General features: G+C 45.9%; 1 protein-coding gene across 1 annotated transcript; it reads left to right on the top strand.

The window, feature by feature from the left end:
• Positions 1-683: 683 nt before the first annotated feature.
• LOC112542678 (uncharacterized) lies at positions 684-17,153 on the top strand. Its single transcript, XM_025176089.2, has 6 exons — positions 684-1,311; positions 8,432-8,557; positions 10,263-10,320; positions 11,262-11,349; positions 12,323-12,714; positions 15,947-17,153. Exons 2-6 carry the CDS (start codon positions 8,454-8,456, stop codon positions 16,352-16,354), a joined length of 1,050 nt encoding a protein of 349 aa, XP_025031857.1. The 5' UTR covers positions 684-1,311; positions 8,432-8,453; the 3' UTR covers positions 16,355-17,153.
• Positions 17,154-17,393: the final 240 nt, after the last annotated feature.

Below are 17,393 nucleotides of genomic sequence, written 5' to 3'. Positions count from 1 at the left end.
CATGGCTGTTTTGAGGTTTGCCACTGAAATGTGTCAGCCGTAGAAGAGTGGGAAGGTACACACCTTGCAAACTGCCCATCTCGTACAGATTTGAGCCTACCCGTGTTTTCATGTCTACCTTTTACTGGTGAACAGGTTTCTAGGTCACATGAGGAAGGCTACCTGGATAAAGCTTTAAGGTGGGGGGGCAATCAACTCAAGTTTTGAGCCACCCCCTTGGATTGTAACCCCCTTCCCTAGAACCACAGGGATTGGGCCAGATAGAAATCTTCTAAATGAGTAAGCATGAGCCTCATTAAGGAGCACGGAGCCATTTCTGTGGACAGAAGTGAGTATTCGTAGGGTTACATAGCTGGGGGCCTGACAATATTTTGCCTACTTCACGAAAAAAAAAATCCAGATTCTGGAAAGAAATATCAGGTTTTGCACCTGGACTAAAACATTCAAGAGGACTTTGGCTACAGGGACATGCATAATGATGATGGTTCTTTGACGCTAGTCTTCAAAAGGTGCTCAGGCCACCATTTTTTCCTTTCCCGCTGTTTGTGTTGAGCAACAGAAACTGCGAAGACTGGATGGGGTCTTCAAGAAGAATTGCAGCTAAATTCTAGGAATATCTCCCGCCTGGCTGGAAATGTTGAGGCTGGAAGTTGAAGACTTCTTGAGGGCTTCGGCTTTCAGGCAGCATCTGTAGTTACTGTGGGAGATCCAATGTTTAGCAATAGGCAGCCACATCTGGGGAAAAAGGAGGCTTCACCTTCCATTGCCAGGGACTGAAGTCAGCAGCCGTGGGGGAAAGACCATCTTCAGCTGACATGGATCTTGCCAGGTTTGATTTCATCTCTGACCCTTTCCCTTCAGGCAGGGCAGGGTGAGGCTCCAGCCACGTCTGGGAGCAATGACTCTCCACTCCTGGTCTTCCTCTCTGCCCTCTATAAACGAGGGTCCCAAAGAGCTACAGTGTGGCTGGAAGGTTCCACAAAGGTATACAATTCGCTCCCCGCCTATCTGCCAGATCTACGTGCTCTTCAGTTTTTGGTTTCAAAAAGCAGCTTGCAATTGGGCAGCGTGGGCAGGAAACAAAGCATTATTTTTGGCTGTGCGCTGTGTGGCTGGTGATACCCACACCTTCTTGGGGAAACGGCTGTGCGGGAGCTGGGGGTGCCTGCAGCGGCAGAAAAGGGTGTGCAAGCAGGAGCTGAGGTTCTCGCTGGAAGGACGTCTGCGAGACACTCCATGAGAAACGGGTGTTCGTCAGTAGGACAGATCGTAGACATGCGCTTCCCTTCCTGCTCCTCCTGAACGGCTGAAGTAAGTTGACTTTTTGAGCACTACGGTTTGGCTGCTTGTATCTCCTGCACAGGTCTATGGGTGTAAAGCCCCCTCGATCCATTTCTAGGCAAATGCAGACAGATTTGTGCTGGGCTTCCAGGGAACCTGGAGCCCAGATGTAGCTCCTGAAAGGAGATAGATTCAGGAGAGGGGGCTTGGTGAACTGTAGGGAAAGAGAGAAGAAGTTGTGATATCGTGAAGACCAACTAATTTATCAAGGCGTAGGAATGTTATGGCAGCTGGTTGGCCCCATCAGATACGTGGGATATTTTGGGTGAGGGGTGTGTCATATGGCAGGAAGAATAAGGAGCTGATGAGGCTGAAAATTAAGATTTAGCCTTCATTTGCTTCATCCCACCATGAATTGGTCTCACGGTGTTGAATTAATCCCCTTGGCTGGCTATCTTGATAGCCAGCTGAGTTCCATCTTGTGCAAACAACCTCACGTGATGGGAGTGTTTTGCCTGAGTCTGAAATACAGCGGAAAACACACCAGTTTCCCAGGGAAGAACATGGATAAGAACAAAGCACCCTCAACTACTGAATGTTTGGAGACTTAAAATGCTTATTTATTGGAATCCACATACTGTAGTTTGGCATATGAGTGACAGTTACTAAAGGTTCTCAGATTGATGCTCTTCAACATTTTTAACGTGTTTTTTTTTAATGGCTTGGAGAAACAATTGCCGGGGATGTTTCAGTTGGCAGGGGACTCAAATTTAGGTGTGATAGCAAATAATACTAGAGAAGAACAAGACATTTCAAAGTGATACTGGTCAGAGAGCAAGGTAGGCTGACCAGAACAGCGTGAAACTGAGCAGAGACATGCAATGTTCTTCACTTCGGACAAAAAAAAATTCAAGCGTGCAGATAGAGATTGAAAACTACCCGTACCTTGTCACAGCCTGTGTGAGAAAAAGGACGGAGCTGATGATAATCAAATGTGAGCTGGAAGTGTGAGGTCGTGACTGAAAGGGCCATTGCAGATTTAGGCTGCAGCAACAGGAGGCCAGTTTCCAAATCACGTTTGGTCAGACCCCACCTTGAGTTCGACGTCCACTTCCGGGCGCTGCACTTTAAGCATTCAGGCAAACAGCAGAAAGATCAGAAATGAACAAGGGTGTAAAGGAAAGTAGAGCTAACCTTGGCAAAGGCTGGCAGAAGCGGTTAGGGGAGGGGAAACGACAACTCAGTCCCGAGAAAGAGGAAGGTGTGAGAAAGAAACTCAAGATTGCCCCATCTTGATTCTCTTTGGTTTAAGAGGGGGCAGAGAGGAGCTCTGGTGGGCCTTCAAGACTCTGCGATTCTACCCTATTGCAGTAAAGTATTCTTGGCGTGTCGATTGCCTGACCTTGTCTACATTGAAGGGCTGACAAAGGGTGACCAGATGTTTAGGGGACTAGAAGTTACTTCTTGCAAGGGGAGATGGAAGAAAGAATGGATTGTTGCCTGGGGAAAAGATGACAGGATGGGGATATAATATCACTCTTCAGATACCATGAAGGGGTGACCCACAGGAGAAAACACAAAGACCATCAGTTCCCAATCTCTATGGCTTCTGGCCTGATGGCAAACAGGTCAATCACACATTATTTAGACGAATCCATGGCTTTATTATCAGTGTTTCTCAACCTTGGCCGCTTGAAGATGGGTGGACTTCAACTCCCAGAATTCTGGGAGTTGAAGTCCACCCATCTTCAAGCGGCCAAGGTTGAGAAACACTACCATTTATTCTAACCATTTTTCATGGAGGCTATGTTTGGTGGCAATTCAGCACATCTAAAGGGTGGTAGTGCCTACGCCTTAAAGAGAGTAAGCCACCAATCACAGAGTTGGGAGGAACCTTAAAAGTCATCAAGTCCAACCCTTACTCAATGGAGGATCCACTGGGGCATCTCATGACAGACGTCATCCAGCCATGGAGAATCTAGCATTTCATGTGCTAGCCTGCCCCGTTGGGTCTTATACAATCCACGTTTCTCTTAATGTTTAGTCTGAACCACTTCTTTGAACGTTTAACCCACGGGTTCTGGTCTTGCCATCTAGGGTAGGAGAGAGTAAGTCCACTCCCTCCTCTGTGGGACAACCCTTCAGATACTACATTTCCCTTTGGTCTTCTGCTCTCCTGCAGGCTAAATGTACCCAGTTTCTTTAACCATTTCTTGTACAACTTGGTTTCCAGAGCCCTCACCTTCTTGGTAGCCCTCCTCTGAACTCACTCAAGTTTCTTGATACCTCTTTTAAGCTGTGGGGTACAAGACTGTGGGATTCCATCTCTCACCAAGATGGAAACAAGGAGAAGAATTACTTCCTCTGAGTTAAACTCTCTGCTCCTGCTAGTTCACACAAAGATAGCATTTGCCTTTTTTGCAGCTTTACCACAGGCCTGGCTCATGTATAACTTGTTGCCAAGAGGTACTCCAGATCCCTTTCAATCCAGGTTCCCCCCCCCCCACACTATACTTACACCTTTAATTATACCTCATTTTCTAGATGCAGAACTTTACATTTCTCTTGGTTATACCCCATCCTACTCATTTCAGCCCACTGCTCAAGCAAGGAGCCCAAAAAAGCTTTGCTTTTAAGTGTACAAAACCATCCCTATTTTTCAGGGCAGGGGTGTCTGCAGGGTATGGCCCAAAACAGTCAAGATGGCAGCCGCCACAGTACCATTGACCTCTGCTGGGTTTTTCATCCACATTGCAGACACTTTGGACACCCCTGTTTCCTTGCTAAACTTTTTGGGAAAAGGCAGCCGTCTCGACGGCTCCAACAGCTCCTGGAAAAAAAGGAGGAGCCTCCCAACTCCACCTGGAGGAAGCGGACCAGAAGCTCGGGGCCACCACGGAGAAGGCCCCGGTTCAGCTAAGCTAATGGATTTCAGCAGGGATGAGAAATCTTCCAAAAGCTGGAGACCATGTTTAAAATGTTTCGAGGGGAAGAGAGGGGCTGTGGGGTTGGGGGGATGAGAGGAAATGGTGAGGAATGCACCATGCGCGTAGGCTTGGATCCCCCCCCTTTTTAAGGAGGGGTACGATGGGCCCAGTTGCTTGTTCCTTGCTTGTTTTGAACTATACCAAGTCTAGTGTATCTTGGATTTATTCCATGGTTTTGCTGTGCGTGGAAGAGCAGCCTGCTTGGCAAAATTTATACAGTTCGACTTTTTAACTAAATTAATGCGATATTTATATTTTTAACAGTTCTTGAGGGTTTATTTTAATGGAGAGCCGCCCAGAGTCACCCTCTGGGGGAGAGGAGCAGCATATAAATTTAATAAATTTATATTAAAGTCCGGTGTGTATATGAGGTCCGGTGTGCCCCCTCCCTCGTGGCCTTCAGAAAAGGGGTGAAATCCTGGCTCTGCCAGAAGGCCGGGGGGCTGGATGGGGGCTCGCAGCTGTGGAGATGGCTGGTGGGGTGATGGGGTTGGTTTCCCCCCCCCCCAGCGTCTTGAAGGTTTTAGGGCTAAAAATTACAGGGGGGGTTAGGATATTTTTAATGTATGTTTCTATTTTAATTATTTATGGATTTTAGCCATTGTTGGAGGGATTGGTGTTTTTTCCTTTTTTGTTATTGTGAACCGCCCAGAGTCACCCGTTGGGGGAGATGGGCGGCATACAAGTTTAACAATCAATCAATCAATCAATCAATCAATCAATCGTAGGCCCCGCTGCTGCCTTCTTTCCCTCCCAAAGCTGCAACCTTGATAAGGGTGTGGAGGAGAACGGAGGAGACGCGTCTTTGGGAGCTCCGCGGCCACCGGCAAACTGAGTACGGCACTCAAACAAAAAGTGTTTTTTTTCCTTCAGAAGGAGTGGACGGTCCTAAAGAGAGGAAAAGAAGCAGAACAGCCCAGCGAGACAAACCACAACGTAAAAAAGGCGCGGGAGCTGTACATGTTGGCCTTGAACAGAAAAAGAAGAAGACATCTCAGAGAGAGGGGACTTGAGATAGAGCAGGTTTAAGGAAGAAACGATGCATACTAGTAATAGCATGGAGCAGTGTTTCTCAACCTTGGCCACTTTAAGAGGGATGGACTTCAACTCCCAGGATTCCCCAGCCAGCATGGCTGGCTGGGGAATTCTGGGAGTTGAAGTTCACCCCTCTAAAATGGTCAAGGTTGAGAAACATTGGTATAGAGCATAGTATATAGGTAATTGTAGTCGAGTAATGAGTAGTAGAGTTAATAGATAATAGTATAGACATTGTAATAGTAATTGAAGAGTAATAGTATGGTATGATAGTAATTATCATAGTCATAGTACAGAGATAGCAATATAGTAGAATATAGGAAGGACCCACATATCACTTTTATATGTTTGTTTTTACAAACTCAAACATCTCCCCAACCCTTGTAGAGAGATATAAAGAAGCCACCTGTCCAGGGTCCTGTGCAGCACTTCTCAACCTTAGGAACTTGAAGATGGGTGGACTTCAACTCCCAGAATTCCCCAGCCAGCCATGCTGGCTGGGGAATTCTGGGAGTTGAAGTCCACCCATCTTCAAGCTGCCAAGGTTGAGAAACACTGGTTCAGTGCTTTTGTGTCTCTCTTGAGACTGGGTCAATCTAATCGGGTACAGTTTAAAAAAGAACCCGTGACGCTGTGTTTTCAAAACGGCGAAAGATTACTCTGATTTTTCCATCCCTGCGTCGCTGTGGCGGGGGACCTGATCGAATGCCACGGCCAAGCATAAAGTTTAGTCAGAAGCCTCCGCAGGAGGGGCTGAAAAAGTGACGATAGGGGCTGCAACCCCATCACGAAAGCACAACAGGCCAATCTTGGTTAGTTTTAATTTTGGTTAGGGGTATGTGTGTCCAAACGCGTTGTGCCAACCCAGCCCATCGGGTTTGCTTAAGGTTTGGGGTATGAATCCCCGAAACGGATTAATCTGGTAACTAGCTTAAACATTCCACACAATTGTGACTAATATGGATTTTGTTGCCTCTTTGAGTGAACCTTAGACATTTTCTCAGAAAAAACGTGGGCCGCTTTTATTTTTTATTTACTTTAATATATTTTTGTAACAAAACAGCCTTTAATCTTAAAAAGAAGAAATGGTAAAAAAGATTAAAAATGCAAACTAAGAAGGAAAAGAAAAATCTGTCTTGTATTTTATACTTATCAAGTGTCACTGGTTTACTAATGAATTTCCTACTATAATAAAAAAAAAAAAAGATATTATTGTAAGATATCACAGAATCCCTGCCATAATAACACACATTGCTGCATCCTTTGATTGGGAGAAAATATTGCCTTTTTCAAAACAGATCGATCGCACATTTCTGACAACCATTCCTTGACCTCTGGAATAATATCCCTTTTCCAGTATCTTAATATAATTCTTTTTGCCACCCCGTCCCCCTTCCTTGATACAACCAGTGGGCTGCTTTTAGCGAGGAATACAAACTGAGCATCCCTCACCAAATTTCACAAACTTATTAATGAAGGCTGATTTTTAGTGTCAATAGTATGGTCTTCTTGATATTTAATTTTGGTCCATGTTTTCACTGTGCTCTTTGACTTTAATTACGCGAGCCTGCAGATCCTTTGCGTTTTCGGCTATCAGAGTCGTGTCCTCAACCGGCTCTTGATGTTCCTTCCTCCAATTTTAAAGCCGCGCTCATCTTCCTCCAAAACCAAAAAGTCTCCTTGAACAAAAGACCAATTTTGCAATTGATATGTAGACTGTGTTCTTGTGATTTGTTTAACTAAGTCATTAGGAAAATGGGAAGCTACATTCACAGGACGTGCTAAATCTTCCTGGAGTTGGGTGGCCATCACAAATCGAATAAATAAATAAATATTTGTTAATGTTAATAAAGATGCCTGTGCGGGGAGGATAATTTTGATTCTGTGTGTGTAGGTTAGGGTGTTTGAAATCCCAGCCTGTTTGATTAGTGTATCATCTAATACCTTGGGGAAAAACCAGAAAATTGGATGGATAGATAGATACAAACGCATTGTGGTTAAAGATCATAAACAATGAACAGGAGTGAAATAAAACAACAATTCTATATCGACAGTGAAAAACTCATCTTAAATAGTATAAAAGTTATGTAAAATAAGCCAGTATCAAACTAGCCTCAGCTGTTTGTGGACAATTACTATTGTAGAATAAAACTTGGCAACGTTGTGTGTGAATGTAACTGTGGTTGAGTTACGAGGAGGGGAAGAATGATGTAATACTCATCAGAACAACCTATAGCAGTGTTTCTCAACCTTGGCAAATTTAAGATGGGTGGACTTCAACTCCCAGAATTCCCCAGCCAGCATGGGTGGCTGGGGAATTCTGGGAGTTGAAGTCCACACATTTTCAAGTTGCTAAGGTTAAGAAACACTGACCGATAGCATGTAGGAGCAAGTGAGAAAGACGTTTTTTGGCTTTCAGTGGACATGAAGAATATGGTTTGTTCAGGAAGCAACTATAGTTTGGAGGCCTAACTATTGATGTTCCCTTGAAGTTAACAGAAAGGTTCTGAACTGATCTGTTTATACAAGTTTATATGTAGTTATACATGATCTTATTACTGTCCAGTATTCTGAATTTTGACATGGCCTTATGCCTAATTAATGCATCATCATCATCATCATCATTCATCTAGTTTTAAAAAATTCCCTTGGTCTGGCATCTGAAGGTTGCAGGCAGGGAACAGTTTGAATTTCCTGTAGCTAACAAATTGTCATGTTTAATGGCGAGAATGCATGGAGTGAAACAACTCCCATTCTCTCCTTAGGTAATCAACGAAAACGTTTGCTGAATTGCACTGAGAAAGCAAGTGTATTTCTCTGCGCAAAAGAGCATTTTCCCGCGTTTCTGACTTTGGAATTGTCTCCCACCAGCCTTCGTTCCTTTTTTATGCCTTTTTAATTGATGTATTTGAATTTCTTAGTCGCCCAACCCCAATGGACTCTTTGCCCAGCAACGTCTACATTTCCAATCGCTTTTAGCTGTTTGAAGTGGCTTCAGGGCCACCATCGGCGTGTCTGAGACTTTTTTATAACATGATTATCTCATTTTGGGTGGGTGGGAGCTCTGTGTGGGTCCAACGTATTTCTAGCCTCGATTGTTTAGGTGTCTGCGGTTTTTTTGCCTACAGCTTCCTGTTCCAAGTGGCTTTCATGGCGTCCGCCTCTGAGGAAGGACCGGTGGGGGGGGTCCCTTTCTTCATCGCAGTGTCCCTGGCCTCTGCCTGCCTTGTGGCTCTCTGCGCAGCCTGCAAAAGGTAAAGACGGGAGCAATCTTTGGCCAGGACCCCCATATTAGCTCAGCATCTGGGGACACCATACTGTAGAAGCGAACAGATGTGCTGTACCAAGACCTTGACCGTCTCTTGGCAGACGGGGCCTGCCCTATTTCCAACCCCCACATTTTTTTAGTCCTGCCAGGACTGCTCTGAGGGTGTTGGGTGATGGAATGAAGTCATCAGAGGAACAGGATGGAGCGTTTTTTGGTCCTTCCATTGTTTGGGGGGAGCTGGCAGCTTTTAAAGGTGGGTGTCCTCAATCTTGCAGAGACGGACACCTGGATTGTTAGATGGACAAGCAAATTAGAACATCACATTGCCCAAATTTCGGCTAATTTGGGCAGGGTGATCTTGGGAACTTCTAGGATCTATAAAGGGGACAGTCCACATGATTAAGTTGATTTGTTGGTTAGTCTCAGCAAAGGGAATACCTGCTTGATTTGTCTAGGCCCAGAAGCTCAACAGAGCTGGGTGTGGTTAATCTTCAGATGGGAGGCCACAAGGAAATCCAAGGATTGGAGGTTAGTTGAAAAAATACTCTGGAAGGCTGGCAGCACTACCAAGAAATCTGCATAGATATTCATGAAGTCACCAGCTCAAATTTGATGGGGATTTGTTTGTTAACACTTGTCTCTGTTCATGTTAAATTAACATTTAAGAACTACCTCTGGAATCCAGGAAGAAATGCAGTGGGCCAATTAGGTTATTGGTGCCTGAAGCAGAATAGCAAAACACCATCTTATCTGTGCCTCCCCCCTCCACCACAAAAATAATATTAAAATAAGGATGCACAACTTGGGGTATTTCCAAAAACAGCGACGCCAAGAGAGAGAGGCGGGCAGAGCCAAGACAAGTCAACATTTCTCTTCATTTAATTGACATTTAGATATATTTATAATCAAACTTGGTCACATTCAAGTAGCATGTCGATGGCCCATGCTTTTAATAATATTAAAACCTATATCAAACATTGTATTCTGCCTAGATAGGTGAACCACTAAAAATTATAATTTGATGGCCACTTTGGAACTTTTTTGATCCTGTCTGGAGCATCTCCATCCAAGATAGACAGAGTCAATGAAACTCTGACTTCCTACTTTTTAATTCTCGTAAGGCGAGTACAGCAAATTCATTACTTTCCAAATGTTACTACCCCACAACTCCCAGCATCTATAGCCCTGGACTGGCTAGCTGGGGCTTCTGCCTCCCAACCCTTAAATCCAAAGACAGAAGCCCTCAAATCCTCAAACTGAACTGTAACTAAATATGATTTATTTTCTTCTTTCTGTAAAGTCCCTAAAGATAATTCTATCCAATAAGCTTCGAATAGTTCAGTGTTCGTATAGTTCAGTGTTTTCGCTTCATATAGTTCAGTGTTTTCCAAACTTGGCCACTTTAAAATAGGTGGACTTCAGCTCCCAGAATTCCCCAGCCAGCATGCTGGCTGGGGAATTCTGGGAGTTGAAGTCCACACATCTTAGAATTGCTGAGGTTGAGAAACACTGGGCTAGAGAATGCCCAGATGAGGGAAAACTGTTTTGAATCTTGTGAATGTAGAGTCGTGATGTCAACTTGAGTTGAGTAGATATTCCAGTGTGGTTTTCTGCGCTACCATAACAAAACTCAAACCATTTCAGTGATTAAACTTGCCAGGAATTAATTCTGCCTTTTTTGTGTTACTTAGGAAAGATAAGAGCAACCTGTCTTCCCAGGATGATGACCATGAGTTATTTGATGAAGCTGTGAGTGCCCTTCTTCTCCTATTACATTCTCCTGGTGTTCATGGGGACTAGAACCCCCATTAGTAAAATGCCCATCACCTTTGAGGCCTGCCGGTCTCTGTCCTTGTCCTGTTTTCCGTGTGACAGACAAACAGAGGGCTTTTGAATGAGGAAATATAGGAAACAGAATAAATGGGGACAGCTGTTGCAAGGCACAGCACCAGCCTCTGACATGGCCTTTATTCACAAGAATGCCTCTGGACCCCTCCTGGTCTTCATAGGCCGGCTTAGAAAATAAAGTGGGGAGGGGGGCTGCAGTCTTGCTTGAAGCATGTCCCGTTCCCCAGGCAAAAGTAATCTGAGTAGTCCAGCTGGGAAAGGGCTGGACTGGCAGCGGGGAGATCTGGATTCTAGTCCCTCTAATGCTTCAGATGCTTATGTGACAATTTTATTTACCAGCTGTTATACACAACCTCACAGTTGTTGCTGTAGAGAAAATCTGAGAAAGGAGTGATCTCTATCTATCATCTGTCTGTCTGTCTGTCTGTCTATCTATCTATTATCTATCTATCATCTATCTGCCTCTATCTATCTATCTATCTATCTATCTATCTATCTATCTATCTATCTATCTATCTATCATCTATCTAGCCATCCATCCATCCATCCATCCCCCTCTCAGCTCAGAGACAGCCTGGTCTAGTGGAGAAGGTGCTGGACTAGGAGTGGGGAGATCTGGGTTCTAATCCTCCCTTAGGCATAGAAGCTAACTCTGGAGAAATTTGGGCCAGCCACTCTCCCTCCCTGGCCAGCCTACCCCACAGGGTTGTTGCTGTAGAGGAAGATAGGAGGAGGAAGCACCCCAGAGAGCCTGAGTCCACAGAATTGCTGGCCCTGAAAGACTGCCTTTGGGGTTCCTGCTCGTGAACTTCGCGTCACCGGCTGTCCCGGTCATTTTGCAGGCTGGGCTGAGACGGATGGTGCCCTTGGCATTTGGAGGATCGGTTCCCAGTCTGCGGCACGTCAGTGGGAGAGATTCAGGGGACGCAAGTAAGTGGCTGCACGTTGTCCCATCGGAATCTGGTTCAGTTGGGGGGGAAAAGGGTGGGAGGCGGGTTGGAATTCGAAGAGCATCTATGGAGCTCCCCAAGCTAGTTTCTCTGTGAAATGGGAGCCCCAAGTCGGGTGCCCTCCCACCTTGTTGGAGTCATGACTTTTTCGACCACATCCTGTGGACACCCCTGCAGAGTCTAAAACAACCCCTTTTTGGCTGACGGGAGCTCACCCACCGATCTGCCCTGCCAGAGAGTCACAGAAAAGAGGCACACATCCTGTAGATTCGATTTTTGGCTGTAAAGTTATGTATTTTTGCTTAATTTTATTGCCGTTTGCTGCCCTGGACAAGATTAGGGCTGGTTACAACTGTGGTAAATAACCAACAAGGGGCACAATATTTGTTCACTTTTCCCCACCTTGGGCGAGTTTCAGAGGCAAGATCTTCTGTAAGGCGTCTCTTGATCTGGGGAGAGGCTGACGGACTGCTGTGGGGCAGATGTGTGCGACAGGTTCAAGCTCCCCACTCCTGGTCCAGAAATTAGCAAAACAGGGCTTGGAAAGCATATGCTCGTGCTTTGCGGGGAAGATATACCTCTATGAATGAGTCGAAACAAGTTTCAGGGGCTCTGACTACATTTTTTAAGAGGGGAAGTGGCTGAGAAACACAGTCAGCAGGGTGAAGATGGAAATGGGTTTGCCCCTGAGCCTTTTCCTGGGGGGTGAGGGGGGAGTCTTTCTTTTTAAAACTCCGATAAGTTTCTTTTATAATTGTTGTGGGTTTCCTGTCTCTCAGTAGCCAGTCATTGTACTGCAAATTTTGGACGATCAGAAAGGACTCCAGAAAAAGGAAAACAGGTTCTTGGACCTCAAACCAGGTCTTAGATTGCTCTTTTAAGACACCCTGAGACACTTTTTAGGCACCCCAAAAATGCTTGCCCTGGACGACCACTGTACTTTCCTCCTCCAGACCAAAGACCAGCCTCGCTGGCTCTTCCTTGCCCGTTGAGCGAAGATGACGGCACGGTGCCCAGTTGCAGTTTCATCATCCTTCCTCAGAGGGACCTGCCCACGGTCCCGCCTTCTCAGGAGGAGACTTACTCCAACCTGAACTTCCCGAAACGAGGCGAGGAGATGCTGTGCGAATCCAAGAGAGTGGAGGGAGAAGAAAGGAAGAACTGCCATCCTGGGGCAGAGAAGTTGGTGGAGGATGCCCCGGGCCACCAGGAGCAGGCAGCTGGACCCAGCTACGCACGTGTTGTGAAGAGGAAGGCGAATGGCAAGCAACGCTGGGTGGACATGGGGAATCCTCAAGAGACCTCTCTCCTCCCAGGCGTGGGGCTGTCTCCACCCACAAAAGGGGTAGGAGAAGTTTTTAAGTTGTCTTCAAGAGGATCGTTCTTGTTCTGTTCAGGCCATGGTTTCCGTTGCGGTTGAACTAAGCCTGTGGGATGAAAGGATGGGGGGGGTCTTCGATCTCCTCTCCTAAAAACCCTCTAAGTATATCCTCCCTGACCATATTTTCCTGCCAGGTCCCTTGGCAGTTATTGGCATGGCCTCCTATTTGAGAAAAATTCCTCTTCCTGGCATCTTCCCCCTTAACTCCAGCGGGTGAAAGAGAGAGGGTCCCCAGCCTATGCACATTACTGGCCAATAAAAAAGGGGTAAAAAGGGTCAAAAAATATATACACGCCCCCTTAGCATGAGACAGACGAGGAGAGAAATTAGCCCCCTGTTCCTCTGGAGAGAGGTCAATCTCACGAGGGATCAATAAAACTATTTTTTTAGAAAGGGAAAAGCATGTAAACATTCCTTCGGTTGCTTTAAATGATCTCCTGTAAAACATTGGGTGGCCAAGGAGAAATAGGTACAGGACTAGTCAAAATGCAATCCCCCCCCCCAACTTTTCAGGACGATTCTGGTTCTAGTCAAGCAAACGACAATGCTGGTTTACCCCCATCAGTAAAAAAATTCCAAGTTGCACATAATTTACCAAGCATGTCGAAAGATCATACAGCTGAGAAGCCATAATCACCCAGAATCCATAAAGTAGACTTAAATGCACATCAAATAAAGCAGTGTTTCTCAACCTTGACAACTTTAAGATGTGTGGAGTTCAACTCCCAGAATTCCCCAGCCAGAACTCCACACATCTTAAAGTTGCTGAGGTTGAGAAACACTGAAATAAGGCATAAAACCTTCCCATAGATATCTAGCTCAGCTGATTTACCTCTTTTGAATGCTGGGGAGTATCACCAAGCTTCATCAAGGCTCCACCCCAATCTCTTTTCATCTTAGTTTGTTAGCTGTTTGGCTGCTTCTTCCTACAGCTTGGGATAGGTTGAAGGGTTAGATGAACCGGTCTCCCAAAGCTGGATTTTCTAGAACCTGGTGGAGATAACACCTTGGTGCATAGATCTCCAGCTGGTTGTCTCTGGGTACAGGGTGAACGTTGGCAACGGAACCTGCAGCTTACGGTCTTTGCAGGTCATCAGATCCCCGGTTGCGTTGTCCCCATTGGGTGACATCAGAGTGCGACGTCAGGAGGGGTGGTGGTGTGGCCGGTTGAGGTCTACGCTGGAAGATATAATCTGAACGGGGCTGAAAACCAATCATTAGAGACAATGAAAGAGGGTGACCTGGAATGTCCTAAGCACACTCTAAGGACAGACCTGCAGCAGGTCTTCTGCTCAACCAGGTATGGACAACCTTCTTATGACTGGAAGGGTGGGCTTCCCACAAAAGTCCACTGCCGTTGGGCGGCCATCATCTTCATCACCACCACCACCACCACCCTCCTCATCATCCCTGAGCAGTGAATGAGGCACCACAATGATGTTATAATGTCATGGGGCTGAAATACCCTGCCTCTTCTGCTTAACACATCTATTTTACTCTCTCTTTTTCCCAAAAGCAAACGCTTGCTGCTGTCCCAATGAGCGTAAGATTGCCTGGGCATGCTCCAGCCGTGTTGGCTCCAGAATTCCCAGCCATGACCCTGCTGGCTGGAGAATGCTGGGAACTGGAGTCCGTGCATCTGGATAGCAGCCAAACGTAATGAGTTCCCCCGAGCATCTTGCTGCCCCAATCGGCCACACGCTTGCTGAGTTCTCCCAATATGCGTTAACTTGTTAATTTTAATCTTGGTTCGAGGAGTTTTCTTTGCTTTTTGTTTTGGTAGTTCAGCCCCAATCTGCAAATGCGACAACTAAGGCTTTAACTGACTTAGTTAAACATACTGTGTAAACCCAGACTATACACAGTGACCATATGTCCCCTCTTATAAAGGACAGTCCTTTATTTCAGAAAGTGGCCCTTTAGATGTGTGGCACGGTAGCATAGAAGAGCAGGATAAACATTATTACAGTACATCAATCCTTGTCTGCAAGGCACCTGAGCTTTATTTTTTGAATTTTGTAGAATGTTTTCCCAATGATCTTGAGGTTTTAGCAACTGAGTGGTTTTTAAAAAAAATTAAGAAGGCAACCACAGCTGGGATTGCTTGTTTGCTTGCTCGCTTGCTCACTCATTCATTCATTCATTCATTCATTCATTCATTCATTCATTCATTCATTCATTCATTCATTCCGCAAGCTTGATTTCTTGCCTCAGTCCTAAGAGATTCTGGGCAGAGAGAAATAGAGGAAAACACAATACCAAATACATAAAATAGGAGCTCATAAACAGATAAGTAACGCTGCTAAAAGCAGCTAAGGGTGGGCTGAGAACATGCTTGAACAGAACGGTTTCTAGTTGCTTGCAAATGTCGCCATATGCAGGGTTTCTCAAACTTGGCAACTTGAAGACACGTGGACTTCCGCTCCTGGCATTCCCCAGCCAGCATCTGGAGGTGGCTCCATTACTGTTGTTAACATCTGCTGTTCTCTCTTAGTCTTGTGATTTTTAAAATTTTTAATAATAATCATTTTTATATGCTTATTATTTTATAATTTTGATGTATGCCGCCCAGAGTCAGTTTTTCATGGGATGGGTGGCCATGTAAAATTTATTTATATATATATATATATATGTGTGTGTGTGTGTGTGTGTGTGTGTGTGTGTATAAAAACATAAAATAAAGTTGCAAAGTTTGAGAAACACTGGATTAGAGGATCATCAATGCACAAAACAGCAGTGTTTACCCTGGGAGTGTGTGTGTCAAAAACTGGTGGATAATGGGTATATTGTTGTGATGGAAGCCCCCCCTTTTGTATGTGTGTCAGATGCAGGTGCAAAAGGGGCGGAGCTTCCATTGCAATGCCACACCTACCATCTTGCAGATTTTGGACACCTCCCTTGGAAACCCACATCATAGCAGCTGGAAAAGCTGTACAGGTAGTCCTCATTTAGTGACTGACTTGTTTAGTGACTGTTCACAGTTACAACAGTGATGAAAAAGTAACTTTGCAACTGGTCCTCACATTTATGTCTTTGCAGGTCTGTAAAGCAAAGGAAAGCTGAAGTCAGATCATAAAATCATGTTTCACTTAGCAACTGCTTCATTTAACGACTGAGTTGTTAGTCCCAATTGTGGTTGCTAAACGAGGATTACCTGTATTGCTGCTGTGGTCTCTAATGGCTGTTTCTTTTATAGGTAGAAGAAATGTACTCGGTGGTGTGCAAAGATAAAAAGAAGAAAAAAGCCCAAAGTCCTGAAGGAGCTGGTGAACAGAAAGCCCCCCAAGCAGAGGCGAGCCCAGGACCCTGCCAGGGGGCAACGGTCAGTCAGGAGTCAAATGGCATTGCAAGTTACCAGTCCTCATCGTTCCCCGCCGCCACTGAGCCTTGCTATCAATCGATCCATTGTGAACCCCGGACCAAGGCCGCAAGCCAGCCGGCTTCAGAGCCCGCTTACGAGACCGTAGAGACTTACTGGCACAACGCGAAGAAAAACCCGAAGGCGTCGAAGTGGAAGACGGTGGCCGAAAACCTGTACGAAAGCATCGACCAGGTGGCCTTTCAGGGGCAAAGCCGCGGCAGAGCATCCCATCTCAAAAGCTGACTCTTGGCGTGGCGTTTCCACGGGTCCGAGGGCCTGCGTCCCGCCTGGTGAAAGGAAGTATTTAATCTTAATACTGAAGCTCCTAAGTCTGAGGTCAGGAGAAATCAGAACTCAACTGCAGGACGTGCCGTGAAGGGACTGTGAACCGCTGACGGCTGCCCGACCAGACTTGAGAATGGTTGCGTGTCTCTGATAAGCTTTCCGCATGTGTATCACCCTCCTCGTGGCAGCCTCTGTGATTTGGGCAGCCACTTGCCCGACCTTGGGCTCGCCCTCCTTGTCTCTGGTGGCCGGGGAGGATGGGGGTTGTAGTCCAAACGCCTCCAGAAAGTGCCAGGTGGGGAAGGTTGCTCCAAACGTTTTTGCTTCGTCTGCTTCGACAGGCTTTTCTTCTTCGCCGCGTCTGATCCGTAAAGGAGTCGGCGTTTCCCTGCAGTTGCGCGCGTTCTTCCCAAATAAATATTAAATTACAGACCGAAGGAAACAGAGTCAGGGCTGGAGAGGGGGGAGTGGGGGGCGCTGCAGCCCGATTGAAAAGGTGAAAAGTCATGTTGGGGAAGGAAACTTATGCTCAAACGCCGCTGAGTGAAACCTCAGTGCTGAATGAGAATCCCGAAGCTGAAAAGTTTGCAGACGGTGAGAGACACGATATCTACCACTGCTTTATTTTTGGAACGAATGTTTCCAGCAACACCAGACGGTCACCGCTGTCTCAGAAAAGACATTTAGGAGCTTGAAAGCTGCAGAATGAGCCAAACTGCACTCGGGACAGAAGGGTTGTCAGAACAGACCAGTGTTTCTCAACCTCGGCAACTTTAAGACGGGTGGACTTCAACTCCCAGAATTCCCCAGCCAGCCTTGCTGGTTGGGGAATTCTGGGAGTTGAAGTCCACCCGTCTTAAGGTTGCCGAGATTGAGAAACACTGGAAAAGACAGTTCTGCCCCCCTTCCATCAATTCAGAAGGAATCTGGTAGTCCCTTTTCTGAGTAACAAGCTTCTGCCTTTTAATAAAATTAGTTGGAAACAGGGCTACCAGAC

This window comes from Python bivittatus, unplaced genomic scaffold (genome assembly GCF_059951505.1).
Source record: "Python bivittatus isolate LINGU-HERP-01145 unplaced genomic scaffold, Pbiv_v1 ctg000700_np1212, whole genome shotgun sequence".
Taxonomy (NCBI): Eukaryota; Metazoa; Chordata; class Lepidosauria; order Squamata; family Pythonidae; genus Python; species Python bivittatus.
This window is presented reverse-complemented; position numbering and strand designations above follow the sequence as displayed.